At 47.5% G+C, this 25842-nt stretch overlaps 1 protein-coding gene across 1 annotated transcript in view; it reads left to right on the top strand.

Moving 5' to 3' along the window:
* Mtor (mechanistic target of rapamycin kinase) overlaps nt 1–25842 on the top strand; it is a 106825-nt gene that overhangs the window by 62667 nt on the left and 18316 nt on the right. Inside the window, exons 30-45 of the mRNA XM_028757786.1 lie at nt 4061–4161; nt 6927–7042; nt 8094–8171; nt 8367–8474; nt 12456–12581; nt 12659–12790; nt 19034–19149; nt 20173–20290; nt 21752–22000; nt 22608–22708; nt 23102–23198; nt 23483–23581; nt 23670–23792; nt 23878–24060; nt 25246–25380; nt 25551–25725. Coding sequence (XP_028613619.1) covers nt 4061–4161; nt 6927–7042; nt 8094–8171; nt 8367–8474; nt 12456–12581; nt 12659–12790; nt 19034–19149; nt 20173–20290; nt 21752–22000; nt 22608–22708; nt 23102–23198; nt 23483–23581; nt 23670–23792; nt 23878–24060; nt 25246–25380; nt 25551–25725 — 2057 coding nt within the window. The remainder of the gene's footprint in view (nt 1–4060; nt 4162–6926; nt 7043–8093; nt 8172–8366; nt 8475–12455; nt 12582–12658; nt 12791–19033; nt 19150–20172; nt 20291–21751; nt 22001–22607; nt 22709–23101; nt 23199–23482; nt 23582–23669; nt 23793–23877; nt 24061–25245; nt 25381–25550; nt 25726–25842) is intronic.

Below are 25842 nucleotides of genomic sequence, written 5' to 3'. Positions count from 1 at the left end.
TTGATTCCCAGCACCCACATGGCAACTCACAACTGTCTGGAACTCTAGTTCCAGGGATCTAATGCCCTCTTCTGCAATCTGTGGGCCCAGGCACACACATGGTACATGTGTCCTGCTCTCTGTGAGCCCAGGCACACACATGGTACACATGTAGGCAAATATTCAGGCAAAACACTGACACATATAAAACTTTTTGTTTAATTTTTAAAAAGCCACTGTCTCCAAGTAATTAAGGCAGAGAGTGATAACACAGGACACCTGACATGCACGCTCCCATGCGTGTGCATATACAGCACACACATAACAACATTTACACACTGTCATTCAATCAGTAAGATGGAGGGCCAACTGAGGAAGCAATCTCACATTGACTCTGGCCTCTGCATACATGCATGAATCCAAATAAATTATACACACACACAGAAATGGCAGATGGGTGAGTGAATGAATAGACAAAACTATTTGAAAATTGTTTGTCTAATTATCCAGAACTGAGAAACCTAAAAGTTACTGTTTTATGCATTTTCATACATGAACATTTTATATTCGTTCTTCAGTGAATAGAAGAAATGTATTCTGTCAAATCTGGTTCATTAATTTATACAACTAAGTGTGTTTGAAGTCCAACAGGTATCTAGAACTTCATTGCTTGGTACAGTAGCCACCAGCCACTCCTCGCTATTGTAAAACTGAATAAGATATAAAGACAGTTCAACAGTTATGCTGGCCTCACATCAGTGCTCAGAGACACACGTGGCTCATGGCTCCTTCATCAGACAGTGCGTCTAGAACTTTTCATTTTCTTGGCAAGCTCTGCTGGGCAGCTCTGATCTGGATGAAGGAGGGAAGGGGTGTTCAGAATGAGCCAAGTTACTTAAAAACAGGGTTTTGTTTTTTTCTACTTTTTACTCTGCTGTCCTACAACCATTCCTTAGAAGAAATATAAAACAGGAGTAAATATCCCTAAAATTTGGATCTGATCAGGTCTGAGATGCTTTAGTGTCCCCCTGTGGCCTTTGACTTGCCTTCTGTGTTGTGTCTTTACCCATTTCTTCACCTGTTCCTCGGGGGCCTGTCCTGTGTGAGCTGCCCGGTCACTCTCTTCAGTGCTTGCTCTTGTTCCTCCTTCCCTTCCACTGCCATCCTCCTCTGCTCTTTCTCTATCTTTAAAACGACAGCTTCTTTTCCTTGTGCTCTTTCAGGGCCTTTGCTTTCTATTGCTCTCTCTTTTCCCTGACTGTACCAAGTAGGGACAGCTTGGATGCCTTGGAAAAGCAGAGCTGTGGTTTGTCTAGCCCCCTGAAATAACAAGCTCACAGCCTGAAGTCCCCCAAGAGTGAGTACCACAGGCCTCTTCCCCCCACAGTTCCCACTCCCATACACCTCCTGTCTCTTGGGTTCTTTCCAGTTTTATAATTACCTACAAAGTCTACAGGGCCTAGCGGTGCTGACAGAGCAAGCAAGCAAGCGAGGGAGCCGGGGCTTTAAGAATGTGGAAGTCGAAGAGAGACATTAAAAGAGATGAGAGAAGCAGAACTCCTTCCTGCTCTTTCCAGATTTCTGATAAGGCTTATTTAATCCATTCTGTTTAGAGTGCAATTTCTGACTTTCTTTCTGTGTGAGCATGTATTCTGAACCTGCCTGAGGCAGGCATCCACTGAAGGCTCCATCAGAAACAACCACAGGGAATCAGCAGTGGGGTAAAATGGCCCCTTTACTGCTCATTTGCCTTCTGGGTACTAATTAGAGATGGAGCCCAGCACCTCAGCAGCTGAGACACACCCTCCTCCTCACGCTCTCCACACAGCGGCTGAGTCTCCTCCAACAGAGTCAGCGCTCTTAAAAGCACAGGCGGCCAGCTAGGGAAAGTGCTCCAAATGAAAGGGCTTGTCAGCCTCCTGCTGCAGCCGCACAGGGTGGGAGGTCAGACTCCTAGACTTTCTTCTCTTTTCTTCTCCAGGGGCTCAGACAGTCTAACAGTCCCCCACTGAACACTAGCCCTCAGTGCACTCCACATTCCAGTCAGTGCCAGGTGTTTGTAAGCGAGGGATCCTGCCTGCCGCTCTGCAGTGGGAAGTCCTGTGTACACATTGCCGAGGGTTCACTTACACAGCGCTCACTTCCTTCTTGCCTCCAGTTGAAAAGGAAAAAAGTAAAATCCCTTAGTCCCTGGCACAGAAAACCGTGATCCTCACAGCAGTGGAGGGAGGCTGACTTGCCTGTGGCCACCAAGCCATTAAAAAAAAATGGAATTCTGAGCTGGGAAGATGGCTCAGTGAAGTAGTTGCTATGTAAGCATGAGAACTTGATTTTGGATTCCTAGCACCCACGTACTCAGCTGAGCTGGGGAGACGGAGCAGATCCCTAGAGTTATCAAGTTCTGGGTTCTGTGAGAGACCCTGTCTCTAAACATCAGCTAGAGAATAGCTATCTGATAGGAAGACACCCAGTGTCAGCCTCCAGCCTCCACATGTATCCACACGTGTGTGCTCACCAATGGTCTCCCCACAACACACACACCACAGACATGAATTGGAATTCTCACTGAGGTGAATAGAGTCAAAGCATGTGAATCAAAGAAATAGTCTTTATGAAGCTCCACACTGTACAGTGAATATTCAGCAAGAAAAGTTTAATAATTTTTAAAATTGAAATTCACAGCCTGGTAGGATCATTTACAGATAATAGAGATTTCTTTCTTTGGGAGACCCTGGAGTTGTCCTGACAAAAACTCACCAGTTAGTTGTTCCCACACAAATAAATAAATGTCAACAGTTTTATTTATTATAAAGAAAGAAGTTGGTCCCTTTAGTACCAGTTTGGCCAGTGTCCTATCAGGCTTCCAGCCTGGCTGGGCCCCTTGGAACTTTTGCTGTTTCCTTTGAATCTACTTCCAAGCTAAACACTTGCTGTGTGCCTCTTCAAAAGGAAAGGTGGAAGAGATTGGTAGCTGTATCTTGAAACTCCTGGGAACTCGGGCTTGCCCTAGTGCAGTGAAGACGTGGCTGTGGCTGTGACAGTTCTGTGTTTTCTCTCTTGCCCACTTGTTTTTGGCTGGGGTTTGAACCCAGGACCTTACACTCTTGCCTGCAACTTACCACTGAGCCATACTGCAGGCCCTAAGAGGGCACATTCTTAACTGGCCAGGCATGGTGTCAGGCATGGTAACTTACACCTGTGATCATTGAGAAGCTGGAACAAGAGAATTGTCTCAAGTTCGAGGCCATCCCGGGCTACATAGTAGGTCTGCTTGAGCTACAAAGTGGGATCACCCTATCTCAACAAAATGGAAATCACTATTCTTGGTGTGGTTCTGTTCTTTTTATATCTTGGGACTTTTTAAATTTGTAAGTTGTATCTTTGTGTGTGTTTTCTCTGTGTGTATGTGTGTATGTGCACCACATTTGTGCCCAAGTCTTCACATGGACGTCCTCACAACCACTTCCAGCTCTAGAGGACACAGATCTCTTCTGGCCCCACAAACACTTGCACTTGCATGCACAAAGTCACATATACAAATACTCAGTTTGTTTTGCTTCTTTAATTAAGATAAAAATTTTAAAACTCAGTCCTTTCCTACACCCTTAATAACTGTGCATCACTCTGAGAATGAGTGGTGTCTGGGCGTCTGGTCAATGGGACCCTTTCTGTACAAATTGACTTCATCCCAGACTGAAGTCACTCATTAGTAGTGCTTATCAGAGCCAACCTTCCCGGTAGCTTTGCCCTCAAAAAGGACTGTCCGGACATTTCTCTTAGAGTGCTTTCTCTGAGACCTGCCACATAAAAAGACAGAGCCTGTGCTGAGAGGACAGAAGTTAACTTAGTAGTTAGTTGTTAAGGCGCCAGATGTTGGAGCTATTTTATATCATACAGAGTTAGACACTGCATTCTGCTTTATAAATTCATACTAGACACTAGACCCTAGAAACCACAAACAAGCCATTCACTTCTCTGTTTTCAGGCTCCCAAGTTCAAGGCACAAGTTCCTATGGAAAGTACATTCATGGGTTATAGAGCAAAGTTCTGCTAACTTGACTGCATGTTTCTCTTCCTCCAGGGGCCAGCTTCATCAGCAGTGCTGTGAAAAGTGGACTCTGGTTAATGACGAAACCCAGGCTAAGATGGCCCGGATGGCTGCTGCAGCAGCGTGGGGTTTAGGTAAGGCTTCCCCATGGGCACCCGGCCAGGCTGGGGACTCCATCAAAGAATGAGCTGCAGTGATGCAGGGATAACAGTCTGTAAGAATGTAAAGACCATCTGTGCCAACGTGCTTACACCGTCCATCTGTCCGTTTTCACTATCATTTTGACAAACTCCTGAGGCATGGGTAAAAATAGCTCAGTGAGTGAGCTTGGGATTGAGATGTGGGTAAGATATCACTCCTTCCAGTTCAGGGACTCAAGCCCACATGCCTATATTCATGTTAGACAGCAGTAGCAAGTGCCAGGCTGTGCCTTATGCTTCTGACTGACCTCCTATAAATCAGGGTTCCCACAGCTCCTCATAAGCGTAATTACTAGGACACATCCCAGATCCCAGAACACTTCATTTGTGGCTGTTGTAAAGACCATAGCTATGTGGCTACATAGAGATCTAGTAGGGTCCACAGCATAAAAGCACCTCGCTCCATGGTGCACTGTCCCCCTGGCAGCTGTTGTGTGGTTCTGTTCTAGGGAGACAGGAACAGACATCTGCTCTCCTCATGTAGGAAACAACAGACTAAAGTAAGGATGCCTCCCAAATCCAGTCCTATGAACCACTGTGGCAGTCCTTACAGCACTATGGGTCGGGGGTAACATAAAAGCAGACGTGACTCACGGAGAGCCACAAAAGCAAAAGCTGGCCCCAGCTGGGGACCCGAGCATGAAAGCTAGAACCGTGAAGTTCACTGTACAACCTGCAGAGAGCTAAGCAGGTTGGAGCCTCCCAGGCAGCACAACTGGTCTTGAGTGTCAGTGCGTCTTTCTGCCTGGGGAGGGAGGGGCTGGGGCGGGTGGTCAGCTTCAGGGACTTCCTGGAGCTTTTGAGTTTGTTTACTTCATGAGTTTTCAGAGCTTCCCAGCAGCGTGGAACACTCCACTCCCAGCCCTCCTTCAGAACATCCTGAGTCTAAGGAGCTTCTCTCAGAGAGGGCATCTTTATCTCAAGAGGACATTGCTGTAGTTCAGCAGCATGTGGGCATGTTGCAGTCCTAGTGTCTTGTTAAAAAACAGTCTCGCCCCACCAGAAACCCCAGGGTTTTAGAAGCTCTGTGACAGGAAACAGACATGTGAGTAGATTTCTTTATGTCATGGTGGAATCTGACACTTGACTCTCTTGCCTTTGCCGTTCCCCTCTGTCTGTATAGTGTACCTTTTCACTTCAGGATCCATACATTGTTAGAGCACCACCCATCCCCTGTGCCGCAGATAGGAGAGAAGGCAGAAGCCATTGCCTGTCTTGCTTTATTTCTTAATGGTTATATAGGTCTTTCACTATGTGTATAACTGACTAGGGCAGTGACACCCCATGAGTTCACCACCTTCTCCAACAGTATGGACATTTCTATCACATTTTATCTGTTCTCCCTGCTCTAGCCTGTTTTAAAGATTTTGTTTGTTTGTTTGTTTGTTTGTTTACTTTTTAGATAGAGTTTCATTTTATGGCCCTGTCTATCCTGGAACTCACTACCTGTTTCTGCCTCACCAGAGCTGGAATTAAAGGTGCATTCCACCCTGCCTGGTCCAGATATGTTGATTTTTGACACTACACCCTAACTGAGGCTTGGCAGTTCTGTTTGTTTGTTTGTTCATTTTTAATTGTCTATGTGTTTGTAGCTATCAGCATGTGAGTGCAGGTGTCAGCAGAGGCCATAGGCCCAGACCCTCCATTGTGAGACACGTAATAGAGGTTCTGGGAACCAAACTCTGCTTCTTTTCCAGAGCCATATAAGTTCTTCACCACTGAGCCATCCCTCTAGCCCCCAACTTTGCCTTTCTCAATGGAACAGGAGAGGATAGGCAAGATGTGGCGTGTGCAAAACCATCCCCGGAGCCTAGAGCAAAGTAGCAACTGCCCGCTCCATGTCCTCCCCCAATCACAGTGCTTCTGTGCTTTGCTGTCATCAGCCCTGCGCTTCGTCCAGAACATCTTTTAAAAACAAATTGCTTCCTGAGGAGTCATCTTTTGCTGTCTGCTTTTGCCCAGAGGCGTTGGTAATGGATGAACCAATAGTTGGGAGTGGAATGCTGGAAAATGCCTTGTAAAAACAGCAGCCCCGAAGTTTGCACCTAATGAGGCTGGTATCTCTTCTGCAGATGGTGTTGGCAGGATTGACGTTGGATGCCTGCTCAGCACCAGGGGAAGTACATACCTCTCCCTGGTGCAGCCATTTCTCCATTCTAACATGACATAAGAGATCACTGCACAGTGACCCAGCCCATCTCTCTGCTGTAATGGATTATTTTTAAATATTTGTGACTAGGATACTGCCACAGTGAAAAGGGCAAACAATTTGTCAAAGCCTGTCCTCTAATTGTATGATGGCCATTTTCAGTTGTTTAGAGGAAAATGTAATTTCCCAGTATTTCATTGAGCTGTGGGGAAGAATGGTTTTATCTTACCTGGAGAAGCTGTGGAGGGAGCTCTCTGGGTTAATGAGGGGTAGCATTAAGCCCATCTGATGTGCTGGCCTTGCACTTAGGCCTTGCTTCTTGTCTTATGATACTCCCTGGGACACCAGCAGAGTTCCTTGCTTAGAAGACAGATGTCATTTTGTTGAATGAACCCCCACAATAGATTGCAGCGCTCAGCAGGTACATCAGGCCCTAGTCTATTTGACTTGTATCTCAAGGTAAATGAAAGTATCAATGACAAGATTCGGTGTTGCCTCCAACTCAGCCAGCTGTCCACCCTGATTCCGTGTCGCATGTTTGTGTTCCTAGGCCAGTGGGACAGCATGGAGGAGTACACCTGTATGATTCCTCGGGATACCCACGATGGAGCATTTTACCGAGCAGTGTTGGCATTACATCAGGACCTCTTCTCCTTGGCCCAACAGGTAAGAAAATGTGTATCCAGACCATCCAGAAAAAGAAAAAAAAAAAAAGCTACCGTGTGTGTCTTTTTGTTCCTGAGCACATGTCTGTGTAAGTTAGCTGTTGAATTTCAGTCATGTTCATGTCTCAGGACTCTGTGAATGGCCTTGATACATAGTATCCTCTGTGCATAGAGAAGAACACTAGCGTGTAGCTAGGCTTCTGTAGTGTTCCTGGAGTGAGCCGCTGTGGATTGTGACTGCTTTGACAGTAGCTTCTTGGGTCATTGTTGGCCCTTTTAAACACCTTGCCTAAGTTCTCCATCTAGTGAGAGGAGCTCTGAAGTTTCACCAAGAGAGGATTTGGAGAGCAGTGAGGATCTTCTGGACATACAGGGAGTATGCACCGTTCTAACTTGCAGATGTATAATGAAGTGGTTGTATCCTCCTTGTCAGACACCAGACTGTCAGTAAATGATCTGAGCATCTCAGATGCCAACATAGTAATTAGCCTGAAACATTCAGAAAAAGAAAAACTCAACAAGAGGGGTTTTAAGTGATAGCACAGAGAAGGTGCTGAGTGCAATCCTGTGGTACCCGATGCTGAAGTGCTTAATGGAGTCCAGAACGGGGTCTCCTGGGTCAGAGGCAAAGGGGCCCACTTCTGTAGAGAGCGTTGCAGAGGCACTCCTTGTACTCACCGTGGAGCCACTGCCATGTCCAGTTGTCTTCACAATGTGCCCATCAAGGGAAACGGAAAGAAGGCAGGACCCAAGGACATCCCATTACCATGCAAGAGTTCAGGGATTCTGCCCCATAGCACACATTCCCCCCTCATCACCCAAGCTTTGTGAGCCTTCCCTGAGCCTCTGCTTACCAGTGCCATGTGCTGCTCGCTGTCTTCGGTGAGACATTGGGTAGTGAGTGCGCTTCTCTGGCCATCCAGATTAAGTGGATTTTCTGCCTTTCTGTGGCGAGTGTTTTGCTTCATCACTAGAATGGAAGTAACACAAATAACTTCTGTGAAGCCCCAAAGGCAGAGCTCAGGTCTAGAGCTTCCTTGTTCCTCTCCTAGTGCATTGACAAGGCCAGGGACCTGCTGGATGCCGAGCTGACTGCCATGGCAGGAGAGAGCTACAGCCGAGCCTATGGGGTGAGTGTTGAGTTTACTGCACAGTGTCAGAATCTACAGCCTTAATGAGTAGGCTGTAGAGGACACACAGGCTGCTGAGAACTTGCTGTTTCTGGGGTCAGCAGATATCCTGACAGCAGAAGGGTGTTTCAGGTTCACTCTGCTCGGGGGTTGTTTGTGTGGTAATTAGGCTGGAATGTGATCTGCTTCCATCAGGCCATGGTTTCTTGCCACATGCTGTCCGAGCTGGAGGAGGTTATCCAGTACAAACTTGTCCCTGAACGACGGGAGATCATCCGCCAGATCTGGTGGGAGAGACTTCAGGTAAGCTGGAGACAGCCCCAGTCCACACCTCCCGCTGCCCCGGGCCTGCAGGAGCCCTTGCACCCCACCCCCTTTTCTACTGTACTCTGCCACCTCTACCAAGCAGAACCTTCAAAGGCGTGTCACCTCAGCTGTGGCTCTGAGAGAATGACCGATGAGCAGCTCCTTTCAGGCTTTTCCAGAAATGGAAGAAAGTCTGTTTAACAAGTGACACTTAGGATCATCCATTTGGAAATTGTAACCTCAGAATCACTACTTCTCAGTGCTCCGAGCGACTCTGCCACTGAGCTTTCCACATTGACCTGTACACCCAGACTCTCTCCTGGCTCACAAATGACTTTACAATGTGATCCAAGCTGAGAAGCACCCCTCTTAAGTGCAGTTACTAGCCACAGGCACCCAGTGTTTTCAGCAGAGTTGCTGTGTGCTGTGACAGAGCTCCTGCTTATGACAACTCTTTAGGGTAGACTCATCCTAGCACTTCTATTCTGACCTCAAAGAGACCTTCCCAAGGCTTCTGCCAGCATTTCAGTGTGGCATTCTGATCATGACAACCTGAGGAGCTGTTATCTCTAGACCTGGGAGGGTCTCAAGGGCCCCTGGAAAGAGCATCCTGTCTCCCGGTCCTTGAAAAATTGGAGGGAAAGATCATCAGCAAAGGAAAGCAGGCTAGAGTTGTGGTTCAGTGACCCAGCATCTGCCTGGCATTCCTGGGGCCTGAGGTCCGTCTCCTATACCACATATCAAGCACACACTGCCCTAGAAACTGTACATGGACACACACGCACTGCCCTAGAAACAGTACATGGGCGCATACATACTGCTCTAGAAACAGTACATGGGCACATACATGCTGCTCTAGAAACAGTACATGGGCACATACATGCTGCCCTAGAAACAGTACATGGGCACATACATGCTGCCCTAGAAACAGTACATGGGCACATACATGCTGCCCTAGAAACAGTGCATGGGTGCATACATACTGCTCTAGAAACAGTACGTGGGCGCACACGCACTGCTCTGGAAACCACTGGTCTTCCTGTTGTCACAATCACTGCCTTTAGTTTTAAACTTTCTTCTTGGCTACATCCACACCTAATTCCCAGTTTCTCTCCAGATCAATCAAGGTCTATGCCTCCAGGCTTTTTAGTAGACTGTGACAAACTCTTTGACTCCAGGATGCATTCCTGTCTAGGAAGCTCAGGGCACATTCCACTGGACAGGAAAGAGCACTGGGCACAGTCATTCATGGCTCTGGAGTGAGCACATATAGTTCTGCTACATGTTTTATTAGTAATTATAAATGCCCAGTGAATGTTTTGATGGAAAATTGTCTCAGAAAGAATTCCACAAGGGAAGCACTTCCCACTCGGCTTGTACACACCCTGGTGTTTTAAGTGTCTGTATTAGGGTGTGGAGCTTCCAAATTAGGGAGCTGATGATCGAGACATTCCAGCATGGAGAACTTAGAAACACAGAGTTGGAAGGAACGTGGTGGAATTAGATGGAGGGGGCAGCTCGGGCTGGCTTCGCTGAGTTCAGGGCATCGCCTTCACCTTCCCGAGCCCTGTCTCCAGACAGCAGGATGCTCTTCAGCCTACAGGGAGCCAAAGGATTGCAGCATGCGGGAGAAGCTCGCTGTTGGTGAGAAGCAATCAGAGTAATCACTCGGTGTACTTTTTTCTCACTTTCCAAATTATTGTCAACCTCATGGGATAGGAAGCTGTTATCCAAGGCTGTAAATAGAGTTGTCCTGCTGGAAACTTGGCTTTCGGAGGTGGCATACAGTCAAAACACTCAGTGAGCTGCTGGAAAGCTACCGTGTGTGTGCTCAAGTCATTTCAGCTGAAGAGGTTGGCCATAGCTCATGTCTTTGCCCAGGTCAGGCCCAGTGTGCACCCTGTCACATACAGAAGCCAGAGGTCACTGTCACTGGGTTTTGGATTTGTGAAATTCACACAGGAGGTGGCAGATCCGAGGAACACATTTCCCTCCTGAGTGTGACTTTTTATCAGCAAGGATGGAAAAGTTCACCTATCAGTCATTTGATACAAAAATCAGTGTAGGCTGGGAAAGCACATGTACGTAAATTATTGTCTTCTTTCTTATGTCATGCTTCAGTTTTGGGGGAAGGGAGGTTTACTTGTTTATTTTGTGTGCATGGGTATTTTGTCTGCATGTATGTTTGTGCATCGTTTATGTGTCTGGTTCCTGTAGAGGTCAGAAGAAGGTGTCATGTCCTCTGGAACTGGAATTACAGACAGTTGTGAGCTGCCGTGTGGGAGCTGGGAATTGAACCTAGGTCTCCTGAAGAGCAGCCTTTGCTCTTAACCACTGAACCATCTGTCCAGCCTCTGTTTATTTGATTTTTGAGACAGGCTCTTATTATGTAGCTCTGGCTAGCCTGAGACTTGCCATAAGTACCAGTCTCAAATTCACAGAGATCCTCCTGCCTCTGCCTCTCAAGTGTTGGGGTTAGAGGCATTTGCTATCAAAGCTAGAGTCACTTCTTTTTCTATATGCAGTTTTGATCAGGCATAATAAAATGAGCAGAGAATATAAGATAGCCAATGAGACTGTACCAAGAAACTATACATATAAAAGTACAAGCCTCAGCCTTACTAACTTTAGAAATATAAATATTATCAACTTAGCAACAACATCATTTGAATGTTTGATTATTTAAATGTCTTGTACATTTAGTCTTTCACATTTTGAATGATACATTTTAAATTTAATTTTTGGTCAGTGGTAGTTATCTTCAACCAGAGACTAAAACTTAATATTAAAACTATGTATGGCTGTAGAGACGGCTCAACAGCTAAGAGCACTGGCTACTCTTCTAGAGGAAACAGGTTCTATTCTAAGTACCCATGTAGCAGCTTGAAGCTGTCTGTAACTCAGTTTCGGAGGATCCAATGTCCCCTTCTGGCTTCTATGGGGATCGGGCACACATGTGGTACACAGACATACACACACAGGTAAAATATCCATACACATAAAATGAAAATTTTTAAAAAAGAGTGAGTGAGCCCAGAATGGTGGCACATTCTTTTAATCTCAGCATCCAGGAGGTAGAGACCTGTAGATTCTCTGAGTTCGAGGCCAGCCTGATCTGATCTACACAGTGAATTCCAGGGCTGCACAGTGAGACCATGACTCAAAAACAGAAGAGCAAGTGAAACAGAGCCCTGACTTTGAATTCAGTACTCAGGAGCTGGAGAGACAATGCGGTTGGCGAGCGATCATGAGGACTAGAGTTTCATGATCTCAAGCACCTCTAAAAACCTACACGTGATAGCTTGCACCAGTGATCCCAGCACTGGGGAGACAAAGACAGGAGCATCAGAATTTTGTGGCCAGCCAGTCTAGCTCAAGGTTTGAGACAGACCCTGCCGTAGAGAACAAAGTAGGAAAAGCAGCTGAGAAACGGTGCCTGGGATTGAACACACACGCACACGTGCATGCACGGACACTACATTGGAGACAGCAAGATGGCTTAAGAAATAAAAGTGCTTTCTGCCATGTTCGTAGGCCTGAGTTCAGTCCCCAGAATCCACATGGTCTCCCACACACTGTCCTCTGACGGCCACGTGTTTGTTGTGGCTTGTACATGCCCGTGTACATGCAAACAAATAAATATAAAAAACAAAAAACACCATTGTTTTTAAAGAATACATTAGTCACAACCCACAAAGAATCTAAATAATTTAATTGACCCATCACCACAGTCCTGTGAAGTTAATGACATTTTCATTCTAATCCACAGATCAATCAGAAAGGTTAAGTAACTTTCCCAAAGCCACAGAGTATTTGACACAACAGGACACCACACCCTCCTGCTTCTCTGATTGTTGACAAGTCCCTGGAAGGCAGTTCCTTCACAGTGACTCCCTTTTTCAGAGAAAACATGGCTGTTGGTCCAGGGTTTCAGGTATCGCAGAGGACCGGTCTAACTCTCATTTCTGAACCTTCCAGGGCTGCCAACGTATTGTAGAGGACTGGCAGAAAATCCTCATGGTACGGTCCCTTGTGGTCAGCCCTCATGAGGACATGAGAACCTGGCTCAAGTACGCAAGCCTGTGTGGCAAGAGCGGCAGACTGGTGAGTAACCCCAGGCCGGGGGGTGCCCTGCCCCCCGCCCCCCGTTCTGTTTGTAACTTGCCCTCTTGTTTTTTTAGGCTCTTGCTCATAAAACCTTAGTGTTGCTCTTGGGAGTTGATCCGTCTCGGCAGCTTGACCATCCTCTGCCAACAGTTCACCCTCAAGTGACCTACGCCTACATGAAAAACATGTGGAAAAGTGCTCGCAAGGTATGTCCCTGCCCACCCAACAGGCCACCCGACCGATGTGGTCCCTGCCAGCAGGATCCAGTGTCCTTAGCACCTACCTACAGTGTTGGGGGCTTCTTCAGGTTTCACGGCTTGAGTCACAGCCAGGTAGAGACACCGGTGCATGAAGTCACAGTTGTAGTCAGAATATCTGGAAAGTGCTGGGCCTGAGAGAAGGCCGGCCACTTGGCACATAGTCCCGTATTCATGAAATCCAGACTAGAGCTTTCAGAAGACCAGCTGGATTTGCTTCTCAGACTTCTGGTCTCCTTTCCTGTCAGTGATTTGGACTCAAGTACAGCAGCATTCAGGAGCTAAAACAAGGAGGGAGTTTTCCTGACGCCAGTGGAGAATTCCTTCTTGTTTACAGACAAGTCCTAGGGAAACAGATGTGCTCTTGATTATTGTTTTAAAACAATCTCTGGATGATGGTGGCAGTTTACAAACCCACAGACCTTGAAGGCACCATCATACCTGTTGGGGGTCCCCCATCATCCTTCTCAAAATGAGACAGAACTCAGCATTGTGTCCTCACTATCGTCTTGAAGTGGTTCTCCTAAGGTAGCTGACTGATGTGACTTTGAGTGACACTCAGAATGAAATGAGTAGCCAGGCGTCTACTCTGTCACTGGCTTTGCCTCCTCACTACTGTCCCTGTCCTCCCCGAGTGCACTGTTTGAGGATTCCTTTTGTTTTCAGTCTCTGAGCCCCCCCCTTCCCTCACCAAACACTTGCAGACAAGCGAGAAGAACAGAAGGCACTGGATGTGTGTGGACCCTTTAGCCTGTCTTCCTGCAGAGAGCAGAGACCTTTGAGATGCTTTAACCAAGGACTGACTTATTTCAGTGTAGTAAGCACAGCCCAGATTAGCAATAGCACAGGGACTTTCTATGTCCCACAAGTTCTAATGAGGTTCAAGATCTAGAAACCTACCTGAAGGATGAGTTTAGACTTCTGGCCAGAGTGAGTGCTGGATCCGCCCAAGGAGACAGCCCAAGCTGTCACTGCTGAGCCAGCCTTCCCTGCGCTGTCCCCAGGGGCCTTTCTCTTTGCCTTTCCAAACACACAGTAGGGACTAGCATGTCTTGCCCTCAGGAAGGCATCAGATAGGTGTGTGTCCCTTGCTAAAACACAAGACAAAGTCACGATGCAGGCTTGTCCTGCCCCCAGCCTCCCCAGCCATGTGGAACTGAGGAGCTAGAGCACTCTGCATGGCGGCAGCCCTGTGGGCCTGAGAAACCTGCCCCTTCCTCTCATAGCTGCTAGTGTACTTACTGAAGGGAAGAAATTACTTACCCCCTCTTTATTTCTAAAAAAAAAAGTAAAGAAAATTTTGAAACATTTTATTTCAATTCCTTGCACTGGAGAGTAGAAAGATGGTGAGCTCACCCATGCTTCCTAGCCGTACATGGGCAGCCCCGCCCACAGCAATACCAGCAGCCCTGGTCTGACTCTTTGTTAAGGCCACCACAGAGTTTTCAGACTGCCACCAGCAGTGGTGGTGGATGCCTTGAATTCCAGCACTCAGGCAGACAGATCTCTGTGAGTTTGAAGCCAGCCTGGTCTACAGAGTGAGTGACAGGAGAGTCTACAGAGAAACCCTGTCTCACCAAAAAGGAAGGAGAAAGAAAACTTTGAGCTGTCTGGATTGCCTATGACATACAGCATGTGGGCCCTGGGCCCTGCACACCTGGCGTGAAGCTTGTAGCATAGTTGCCACCTGCTTGAGAACACTTGACAGCTGAGGTAGCCGTCCCTTTCAGTCAGGCTTCCAGTGCTGCCTCCTCCCGCCTTGTTCTTGGTCACATTTAAGTCTGCAGTGTAGCCCTCCTAGAGACAAACCAAAGAGACATGGAAGATGCTGGTCCGTTGTCAAGGCCAGTGCTGGACAGTGGAGCAGGAAGAGAATGTCTGCAGGAAACAAGAGTCTCGCTGGTTTTAGGCACGTCTGTATATCTGCCCCATCCTCATTCATGGGTCACCAATCTGTCACTGTCACGTCATTCTTCAGACCCTGGCATTAACCACACACACACACAAACACACACACACACATATTTATTTTTGTTTTTACTTTTTAATTTGTTCATAAATAATTTCACACATGTATACAACGTATGAGGACCCAGCTCACCCCTACCTTCTCCTATTCTCCCTACCACCCCAGTTCCCTCTGTTGCCCCCCCATCTCTCTCTCACATTCATGTCTACCTGACCTATGACCTACTGAGTCATCAAAGCAGTGTGCAGCTGTGAGCTTGGAGCTGTCTAGGATGTATATATGTATCCACCTGATACCTACAGGCTCAACAGGAGTGCCAGCTGTAGACAGTGATTCCCCCCTCTGCAGAATCTATCATTACCAATAGTTAAAAAAGAAAGAATAGGATCAAGTGAGCCCCTTTCCTTTCCACAACTAGTTGTTGATGGGGCAGTCCTGTGGACCCAGTGCAGGTAGCTAGCCACAGTTACTGTGAGCTGATTATCACATTATGTCAAATCTACAGGATGGTATCCATAGCCCCTCACCCTGTGTTCTTGTCTTACATACTTCCTACTCTTCCTTCACAATGCACACTGAGCCTTAGGGGCAGAGGTGTCACTATCCCACTTAGGCTGAACCCATAACCATCACCTAATTTCCAGTATCTTGGGAAGCCATGAGACTCTGAATGCACTGTTGTTCATCCTACGTCTTCTCTGATCAAGGCCAAGAGCAGCTTTTGTCCATAGCTGTTCTATGTCAGTGTTGCCCAAAAGGACAAGGACAAATGCTGTATGTCTTTGTTTTTATGTGATAATCTTTCTGTGTACTCTAGACTAGCCTTGAATTCTTTCCTTTTTTATTTTAGTTTTCATGTTTATTTAGTGTGTGTTTGTGCCTGTATGTGTGGGAGTCACAGGGCAGCTTCCAGGAATTAGTCCTTTCATTCTACCACGTGAGTTCTAGGAGTAGTCTCAGGTCACCCAGTTCTGCGTGACCACCTTTACCCTTAGATCCATCTCTAGCTCTGGCCTGAAATTCCTGATCCCTCTGCCTCTAGGTGTGTTCCACCATGCCCCATCTGAGTATTTTTATCCACAGTTGGTTGAATCCCAGAGTATGGAATCCACAGATACTGACTGCTAACTGTTCATTATCTGGTCCTTTACAGAGAAAAAAAAGATGTCTCCTGCATTAGAAGGATAGACTAGAAAACACAGGTTCTGTGTACATTTGTATGCGTGTACATGCACACGCTGTGGTACACATGTGGAGAATAATGCTCAGGGGTTTTTTCCTTCTACCATGTGGACCCTGGGGGTCAGATTTGGTGGCAGGTACCTGCTTTACCCACAGAGTATCTTGCTGGCCATGAGTTTTCAGTTTATATACGCAGGGACTCTTTAACTGGGACAGGAAGAAGAAGAACGTAACCCACCGTCCAACCAGGAGTTTTGATGGGAAAGAGGTGCCAGTAATAGCTGGGATGATTGGAACTTTTTGGAGTACTGTGGCATGAGGAAGCATAGCAAAATTCTCATCTTAAAAAGGAACAAATAAAGAAAGAAATCCTACCATTTGTAGCACCATACAGTGAACTGAAAACATTATGTTAAGTAAAGAAAGCCAGACACAGACTCTAGTGTTCCACAGCACAGCAGTGCCTGTAGTTTATATCTAGAAAGTGCTGCAAGCAGATGTTCCCAACACAGAATGATAAATGTTTAATGAGATGAAAATGCCAAATACCTGATTTAATTATTGCATATTATATGCATGTATCAAATCACACTATATATACACCATAAATACACAGTTACTTGGTGAGTTTTAAAATGGTTCAGTGGTTAAGAGGACTTGCTCCTCTTCCAGAGAACTTGAGTTCAATACCCAGCTACCCAGCAGCTCAGGTGCCTGTCACTCCAGCTCTAGAGGATCTGATGCCCTCCACAAACACTATACTTAAATGTGCAAACCTAGACAAAGAGACGCACATATACACATAATTAAAACCAAAATAAAAATAAGTGAAATAGCTGGGTAGTTGTGGCTCATACCCTTAAATCCCAGCCCTTGGGAGGCAGAGATGGGCAGATCTTTATGGGTTTGAAGCCAGCCTGGTCTACATAGTGGGTTTCAGGACAGCCAAAGCTACAAAGAGATAACCTTGTCTCAAAATAAATAAATGATAAATGAATTTAAAATGGACTAAGACATTGGAGGACAGACGTGTGTTGATCATGTGTAGGCTTGTGTCTGATCATCACCCTCAGACTTTGATTTTCAGACTTAGTCATTTTATGTTTTGCCTGCATGTTTGTCTCTGTACTGTAAGTATGCTTACTGCTCACAGAGATAAGAAGAGGGTTTTCTGATCCACTGGACCTGGAGTTACAAGTCATTGTGAACCACCCTGCGCGTGCTGGAAACCAAACCCAAGAGCTTTCTGCAAGAGCAACAAGTGCTCTTAACCACTGGGCCGTCTCTCCAGTCCCCATCACTATAGATCTGTTGGAACAGAATTCAGAGTCCCTGCTGTAGTCTACCTTCTCACTGTGCATTGTGCTCCCTGGCTGCTTCTTCCAGTCCCTAGGCACTGAGGATACTGCAGCAGAGCAACATCATCAGTCTGAAGCCCACGGCCACCAGACTATGCTCATAGGGCATTCTTGCTCAGGCCCCAGCAGTTTTTGTTTTGTTTTTGGTGTTATGAAGACCAGGCTGATTTCAAACTTTCAGTCTTCCTGCTTCAGCCTTCCAAATGCAGAGATCAGAGGCATATGCTACCTTGTATGACTTTAAAGCCCTATTTCAGGCAGGGCATAGTGGCACTGGCCGTTAATCCCAGCATCTGGGAGGCAGAGGCAGGCAGGTCAGCCTGGTCTACAGAGTAAGTTCCAGGACAGCCAGAACTAGAGAGACCCTGTCTCAAACAAACAAACAAACAAACAAACAAACAAACACGATTTCTAGTACTAGTTGACTTACTACATTTAAAAGTTTCTAGGCTTAGTCCTCCCCACTAAGCCAGAGAGTTCTGCTTTCTTCCAGGTCATTCTCACATCAAGGCATGCTTCTGTTGTGGGAAACATGAGACGTTTTATAAGGGGCACCATTAGAATAGCTAATGCTGCCGGGCAGTGTTGATTTTTCTCTCCTTTTGTAGAGAAGCGTGCAAGGCAGCTCTTTGACACTGTGCCTCTCCTCCCTTATTAGTGCCTTTAGACTGTGTCATTTTTTTTTAAAAAGATTTACTTATTGTATATATGTAAGTACACTGTCGCAGTGAGAGCCCATTACAGATGGTTGTGAGCTGCTATGTAGTTGCTGGGAATTGAACTCGACCTCTGGAAGAGCAGTCAGTGCTCTTAACCCCTGAGCCATCTCTCCAGCCATGGCTGCATCATTTTTTAACTTTGTATGGTTGCACACTCCGCTTATCCTTTCACAGCTCTGGGACTAGGGTGATAGCTCCATGGCAACAGCGCTTGCCTGGAAGGCACAGAGTCCCAGGTTTAGTCCTCAGCTCCACCAAACAACCCAGAACTGTGGTACCTGTGCATCAAGACGCTGGCGTGTCTAGATGCAACAGGCCTGGAGAATCTCTGGATCTGGCCTCTCCCCTGCTTGCCTCCAGTCAGATCCCAGAGCTTCATGGTAGATCTGAGATCTGATTGCTGGAGGATGCTGTAAATTGTGTTCCCAAGCCGTCCTGCTCACATAGTGGCCTGCCGAGCTCGCATTGTATCCCTCCTCCCCTCGGGTGCATGAAGGCCTGCTCTGTTCTTACTTGACTTACTCTGGGGTTCTGTCTGATCTCTAATCTATAGTTCTGACATGGTGAAACATCCAAGCGGCTTAGTGTTTTAAATACATACTAAAGTTTTACTAGCTAGAAACAGTTCCCATCAACCTGATTTCCCTTAGGGCAGTACACTGTCAGTGAAGTAAGCACTTGTTTTCTATTGCTTCATGAGAATTGTTACCTGGGTTGGTCAGACATGTAGGTTTCCCAGAACTTACTAAAGTGATAATTAGAGTTGGCAGGGGAAACCTAAAAACAAGTAAATCATGACTTTTCTGGAATAGTCCAGCTCTTTTCCAGTAGTACACCCTGCTCTCTCTCCAGTAGGGCCTTCACCCTGCAGCCCAGGGTACTTCTTTGGGAATGTGCTGGCTTAGGTCCCCTGACAGGTTGGGCAGTGTGTCAAGTGGCTCTGTGTGCCTTTGTCCTGCTACAGATCGATGCCTTCCAGCACATGCAGCACTTTGTGCAGACCATGCAGCAGCAGGCCCAGCACGCCATTGCCACAGAGGACCAGCAGCACAAGCAGGAGCTGCATAAGCTCATGGCCAGGTGAGCCCTGTCCATCCAGCCCTTCTGCACGGGCACTCATGGCTCCTAGAGCAGCTTGCTGCTGGCATCTCTCACTTTCCCACAGAAGGATCCCAAGCAACCATTAGCTCATCTGCTGCACAGTCTCTGCCCCTTTCTTCCCAAGGCTTTGGCAGCAGGAGCACTCCCATATTAACATCCAGTTGGCATCTGGCCATATTTCCAAACACATTTTTTAATTTTACATTTATTTGTGTGTGTGCATGTGTGTGCGTGCATGTGTGTGTGTGTGCGTGCGCGCACGCACGTGTGTGTGTGTGTGTGTGTGTGTGTGTGTGTGTGTGTGTCTACTCACTTGGACTCAAGTCACAGCACGCATGTGGAGACCAGAGAACATCTTGCAGAGGTCAGTTCTCTCCTCCCGTCTTACGAGTTCCAAGCATCAAACTGAGGTCATCAGGGTTGGTGCAATTGACTCTACCTGCTGAGCCATCTCACTGACTCAGGTGCCCTGTTTTGCTAATTCCAAGTGTAGACAGCTCTGACTCGGAGTCTCTCTGAGCCTTGTTTCCCGACCATGTAAAGTATAACAACATTAAATAGGGTGATATGAGGCGTTATAGGAGCCCAGAACAGAATCGAGCAGAGAGAGCAGAGCCTGGAGTAGCCATCCACAGATGCTAGCATTACAGGTGAGCATCGTCTCTGTCTGGAATGGAAGAGAACAGAAGGAGGAAAAACATCAGTGAGAAACAAATAGTCAGAACTGTCCTCCACAAAGCATAGTTGGGTCCTTCAGGACCACCTGTACCAGGTACCTGGTTTATGCTGTCATTGGAAGACATAAATCCTGAAGAAAAGACACCTCCAAGGTTTTCTACAGACCCCTTTCCCCTTCCTTTCACAGGGTTGAACATCCATCAGTTGTCTCTTGAAAGCAAGAGTAACTGTCAGAAGTCTTTAGGACACTCCAGCAGTCCGCTCTTGTCCCTTAGGGCCTGTGATGGGACATAGCAACATGGGGTCTTGCTCTTCTGTTTTCAGGTGTTTTCTGAAACTTGGGGAGTGGCAGCTGAACCTCCAGGGCATCAATGAGAGCACCATCCCCAAGGTGCTGCAGTACTACAGTGCCGCCACAGAGCATGACCGCAGCTGGTACAAGGTGAGGAGGGCAGGGCCAGCGCTGGCTCCAGACTCTCAGTTCTCCACCCAGTTTGAGTTCTCCCATGTTCCCATGGTTACAGCCAGGTCCCTAGAATGCCTGGAGTCTGTCAGAAGCCCAAGAAACTTGGACCTTCCTTTAGGAATTGCGGAGAAGCTGATGGAGGCTGTGGTTTAAGGGACACTTCCTGTGCCGCCTTTGTACTAGTAGCTCTGATGCCTCTCAGATGCCTGTCATCCTAGGAACATCTATGATGTTATATTACTGGAAACCTTTCTAAAAGACAAACAGAAAATGTATGAAAGTGGCTAGCTGGCTGACTAGCTGGTGCAGGGGCTATTCCTGGAAGTGTATATTTTTAGAGGAGCATATATACTTTTTTTTTAATTCCTTTTCTAAAGGCTTCCAGGTAATAGCTGTTTGTTATAACAGTGCAATCAATTTCTTTCCAAAGTCTTCATCCTTATTAGGAAATTATAAATTCTTCCCTCTGGGATCAAAGTTGATTTGAAGACCATAGAAACATTTGGAATAAAAAGTATTAATCCTCTGCAGGCGCTTCACCCTGAACTGAAAACTGTACACTTTCAACACGGACACACACACACACACACACACACACACACACAGTCCAGTCTATGAGAGGATCAATGATTCCCCTCTATTGATCACTGCATATCCAGAGCTGGAAAATGCATCCAGTGAAGTTGTGCTTAGTGGGAACCTTGTTAATCAGCTCACAACCACATACAGCTCCAGTTCCAGGAGATCTGGAATCCTCTTCTGGCTTTCACAAGTACTAGGCATGTGTGTGACACACATACATATGCACAAGCAAAGCATCCACTAACATAAAATAAATGGGGGGGGGGACTAAGGAAGCCCCATCTTCTCAGATGAAATGGACTGCCTTGGCCCAGCACATGGACTCCATTCTCTGGTTCTCTAGCACTTGGCCAGCAGCCCTCACTCTGCTTTGTGGGCCTCAAGCTGCAGGCACATGGTTCCATGGACTCTGCACATGCCCTCCATGTACCTGTATTTTTTCCCTGCCAAGAAGACCAGTTGCCTCTGTCTCTGTTGTTCCCTCCTTGTTCAAGGGCAAGGTTTAGCCAAATCCCTTTTTATGGAGCCCTTCAGATAACTGTATTCCCATTGCCCACCATTTCTGGCCCCCGTCTGTTTTGCAGTCTATAGGCCATAAGGTCTGTGAGCAAGTGCACCTTGCTTACACTGCCCTTCTCACTGTGACCTTACAGTGTTCACCAAAAGCCCAGATGCTCTTGAGATGAACGAGCCATATTGTTGTAGTAATGCCCACTTCCTAGGCATATGCAGAATTAGAGACCTAGTCTGCTGATCTCAAGGCTCCATCCTCAGGGCACACTAAGAAGCCAGCCTTCCACTTTTCTGGGCTTTGCTCACCTCTGTCTGCCTTTGACTCTCACCCCATGCACCTAGGCCTGGCACGCATGGGCAGTGATGAACTTTGAAGCGGTGCTGCACTACAAACATCAGAACCAAGCCCGTGATGAGAAGAAGAAACTGCGTCACGCCAGTGGGGCCAACATCACCAATGCTACCACCGCTGCTACCACTGCTGCCTCCGCCGCTGCTGCCACCAGCACAGAGGGTAGCAACAGTGAGAGTGAAGCTGAGAGCAATGAGAACAGCCCCACCCCGTCCCCTCTGCAGAAGAAGGTCACCGAGGTAACCCTCACTCAGAACTGGCCAGGGTACAGCTCTGAGCAGAAGGTAGTTGTGAAGGACGGGAAAGCTGAGGCTTGCTCTGAGGCAGGATAGATGGGACTGGACACACTGACTGCTGTCCTTATTGTGCCAGAAGCTGTGCTCCCTGGGTGCATGCATGTGTCTGCTGTCAGAGCTGAAGAAAAGCTCCTTCTCCCAGCGAGGAGTACGTCCTCTCAGTGCATGGCTCCTGTGGGGTGTGGCTGCCACAGCTATAAGGCCACTCTGAGACCAGGGCCTTATAGATATGTCCTCTGCCCTGTTCTTTCCCTGGGAGACCCTTGGCCTGTCAATTCAGACTGTAACAGGGCAGCCAGGAAGTATAGAGACCAGCATGTTCTGAGCCTCCACTTCACCCCCACTGCCCAGCTCAGGAAGCCATACTACGCCAGACTATGATTATGAAGCAGTTGCCTTTGTGGAGTGCATTCCATATGCCACTAGCTCCTCAGCCATCAGTGTCTCAGACTCCTAACTACCCTCTGAGACAGGGTGCCATCGGTGTGCAACTGTGCCCATCTTACAGATGAGAGAGCAGACTGTCAGTAATACACTTGTGTTTCAACAGGATTTATCCAAAACCCTCTTGTTGTACACTGTCCCTGCTGTCCAAGGCTTCTTCCGTTCTATCTCCTTGTCAAGAGGCAACAACCTCCAGGATACACTCAGGTATAAAGGAGGTGGGGAGCATGTAACTCTTAAAGGAAGTCACCCGTCTGGTGTCTTCCTAGTCCCTCTCTGGTCAGTACAGTTCAGGTCAAGACATGGACCTTTCTCCTCCTGGGCCGTGAGACACGATAGCTTACCAGGCCTCACACAGGATGAAGAGGGAAGGGTCAAGAGGCCTGTCTCACCAGCCTCATTGCTGCCCACCCTGCAGGCACCTCCTCAGCATGCATAGAGCTTGCCTGGTTCACCTCTGCAGCTGAGTTCATGCTTCGATGACCATGGCAACCTGGGATGAAGTGTTGGGGTTTTAGAGCACTGCCACCTGTCACAGCCATTTACAGCCATACAGGTGAAAAACAGACAGTTTCCCGTAACTTTGTCCTGTCGTTCCAGAGTCCTCACCTTGTGGTTTGATTATGGTCACTGGCCAGATGTCAATGAAGCCTTGGTGGAAGGGGTGAAGGCCATACAGATTGACACTTGGTTACAGGTGAGAACTGGAAATGACCAGTGGTCACAGAAGCACAGCTTGGTCCTAAGGTTCAGACCAGATATTCTCCTTGCTTCTGCCAGGAAACTGAATGGGTGAACCAGTTCAAGACCTGCTAGAGCAAAGTACACTCCTGAAATCCCAACACATGGGAGGTAGAGGCAAAAGGACCATGACTATCCTAGGCCACATGAGACCTTGTCTAGAAAACAAAGAAGAAAGATAAAAATCAGTTAACTGTCCTATGTCTCACATGCTGCATGCTGTGTCTTCCTGCATACCAGGTTATACCTCAGCTCATTGCAAGAATTGACACACCCAGACCTTTGGTGGGCCGGCTCATTCACCAGCTCCTCACAGACATTGGTCGGTACCACCCACAGGTACATGCAGACCCTGAACATTTCCTTGGGAAACCATTGACTGTTGCTTTGGGGGCTAGTCTTTACAAGTGTTCCTCTATTTGCTTAGGCCCTCATCTACCCGCTGACGGTGGCTTCGAAGTCTACCACCACAGCCCGTCACAATGCAGCCAACAAGATCCTGAAGAACATGTGTGAGCACAGCAACACGCTGGTCCAGCAGGCCATGATGGTGAGTCAGTCTTGAGGCAGCAGCCGGGGGTGTTGGTGATTGCTCTCCCTCACAGCACATCTCAGTCCTTCTCCCTTTAATCCAGGTGAGTGAAGAGCTGATTCGGGTAGCCATCCTCTGGCATGAGATGTGGCATGAAGGCCTGGAAGAGGCCTCTCGCTTGTACTTTGGGGAGAGGAACGTGAAAGGCATGTTTGAGGTGCTGGAGCCCCTGCACGCTATGATGGAACGGGGTCCCCAGACTCTGAAGGAGACGTCCTTTAATCAGGTATGGATCAGAGAGTGACAGACATTACCCTCACCTCCTCAGACTGCTTTCTCTCTCTCTACCTTTCTACTGCCCTTAAAAGTGGCACCCAGTAGCAGTCACAGCATAGAACGCTGTAATCCTAGTACTCTGTGCAGGAGAATCACAGATGCAAGGCCAGCATAGACCTGGAACCCATGGCCAGAAAAATAAAGCAAAACAACAAAAATGTAATTGTTGTAGCAACCTTATTTTTTTTTAAGATTTATTTGTTTATTTTATGTATATGAGTACACTGTAGCTGTCTTCAGACACACCAGAAGAGGGTGACAGATCCCATTACAGATGGTTGTGAGCCACCATGTGGTTCCTGGGAATTGAACTCAAGACTTCTGGAAGAGACGGGCAGTGGTGGCGCACGCCTTTAATCCCAGCACTTGGGAGGCAGAGACAGGAGAATTTCTGAGTTCGAGGCCAGCCTGGTCTACAGAGTGAGTTCCAGGACAGCCAGGACTACACAGAGAAACCCTGTCTCAAAAAAAAAAAAAGACTTCTGGAAGAGCAGTCAGTGCTCTCAACTACTGAGCTATCTCTCCAACCCCAACCCCCGTATATTTAAGTAAACTTATTGGCTTAAAAAAGATTTGTTTATATATTTTATGTATATGAGTGTTTTGCCTGCATCTATGCAAACCAGAATAGAACATCGGATCCCATGGAAGTACAGTTATATATTTTGGGAGCTGCCATTTGGGTGCTGGGAATTGAACTCAAGACCTGGAAGAACAGCCATTGTGCTTAACCACTGAACTATCTCTCTAGCCACTTCAATTATTTTCATTTTCATGACATGCTACAGGTATAAACCCAGGTCCTCACACACAGCAGACAGGCACTGCCCCACCAAGCCATTCCCTCAGCCCTTGAGATTTTAATGAAGTTTTAACTGGAAACTCCCAAGATCCCTTCAGGGGTGTCTTACCTCTCCCTGAATCTCTCTAGGGGTAGGTAACCCTCATGCCCTGGGGGTTCAAGGGTCAGGACTGCACAGCCCCTACTGTTAAAACAGCCACTCCCTCCTGGTGCCTTTATACCGCTTCAGGCACCCCCCCTACCCCCGGATTAGTGTAGACTGCTTGGGGATTTGGTCTCCCAGGGTCATGGCCACCTTGGTAAGGTGACGATTTGTTCTGCTCTCCCTCTCAGGCCTATGGTCGAGATCTGATGGAGGCACAGGAGTGGTGCCGGAAGTACATGAAGTCAGGCAACGTCAAGGACCTCACCCAGGCCTGGGACCTCTACTATCATGTGTTCCGACGGATCTCCAAGCAGCTACCCCAGGTAGGCTCTTGAGGCATCCTGGGCTCATCCTGTGCATCCAGACTCTCTTCTAGTGGAATCTTTAGGACAAACAGTTGCTTGTAGCCATTTACTGAAAGAAAAAGAAGTTAAACTGCATTTCCGTTTCCCTTGAGAGGCAGAAGTCTAAGGCGTTTCCTCACTGTTCACAGCTCACATCCCTGGAGCTGCAGTATGTGTCCCCCAAACTTCTGATGTGCCGAGACCTTGAGTTGGCTGTGCCGGGAACATATGACCCCAACCAGCCGATCATCCGCATTCAGTCCATAGCCCCGTCCTTGCAAGTCATCACATCCAAGCAGAGGCCTCGGAAGCTGACCCTGATGGGTAAGAACCAAGCACACCTTCTCTCCTCTGAGATGACCGCCTGCCATCTCATCTGCCGCAGTCCCCATGTCTGTTGGGAGAGAAAGGGAGGCAGTGACTCTCCTCCTGCTGTGTCTT

Source organism: Grammomys surdaster, unplaced genomic scaffold, assembly GCF_004785775.1.
Source record: "Grammomys surdaster isolate TR1022 unplaced genomic scaffold, NIH_TR_1.0 126185, whole genome shotgun sequence".
Lineage (NCBI taxonomy): Eukaryota > Metazoa > Chordata > Mammalia > Rodentia > Muridae > Grammomys > Grammomys surdaster.
Note: the sequence above shows the minus strand (reverse complement) of the source record. Positions and strands in the feature narration are given on the sequence as shown.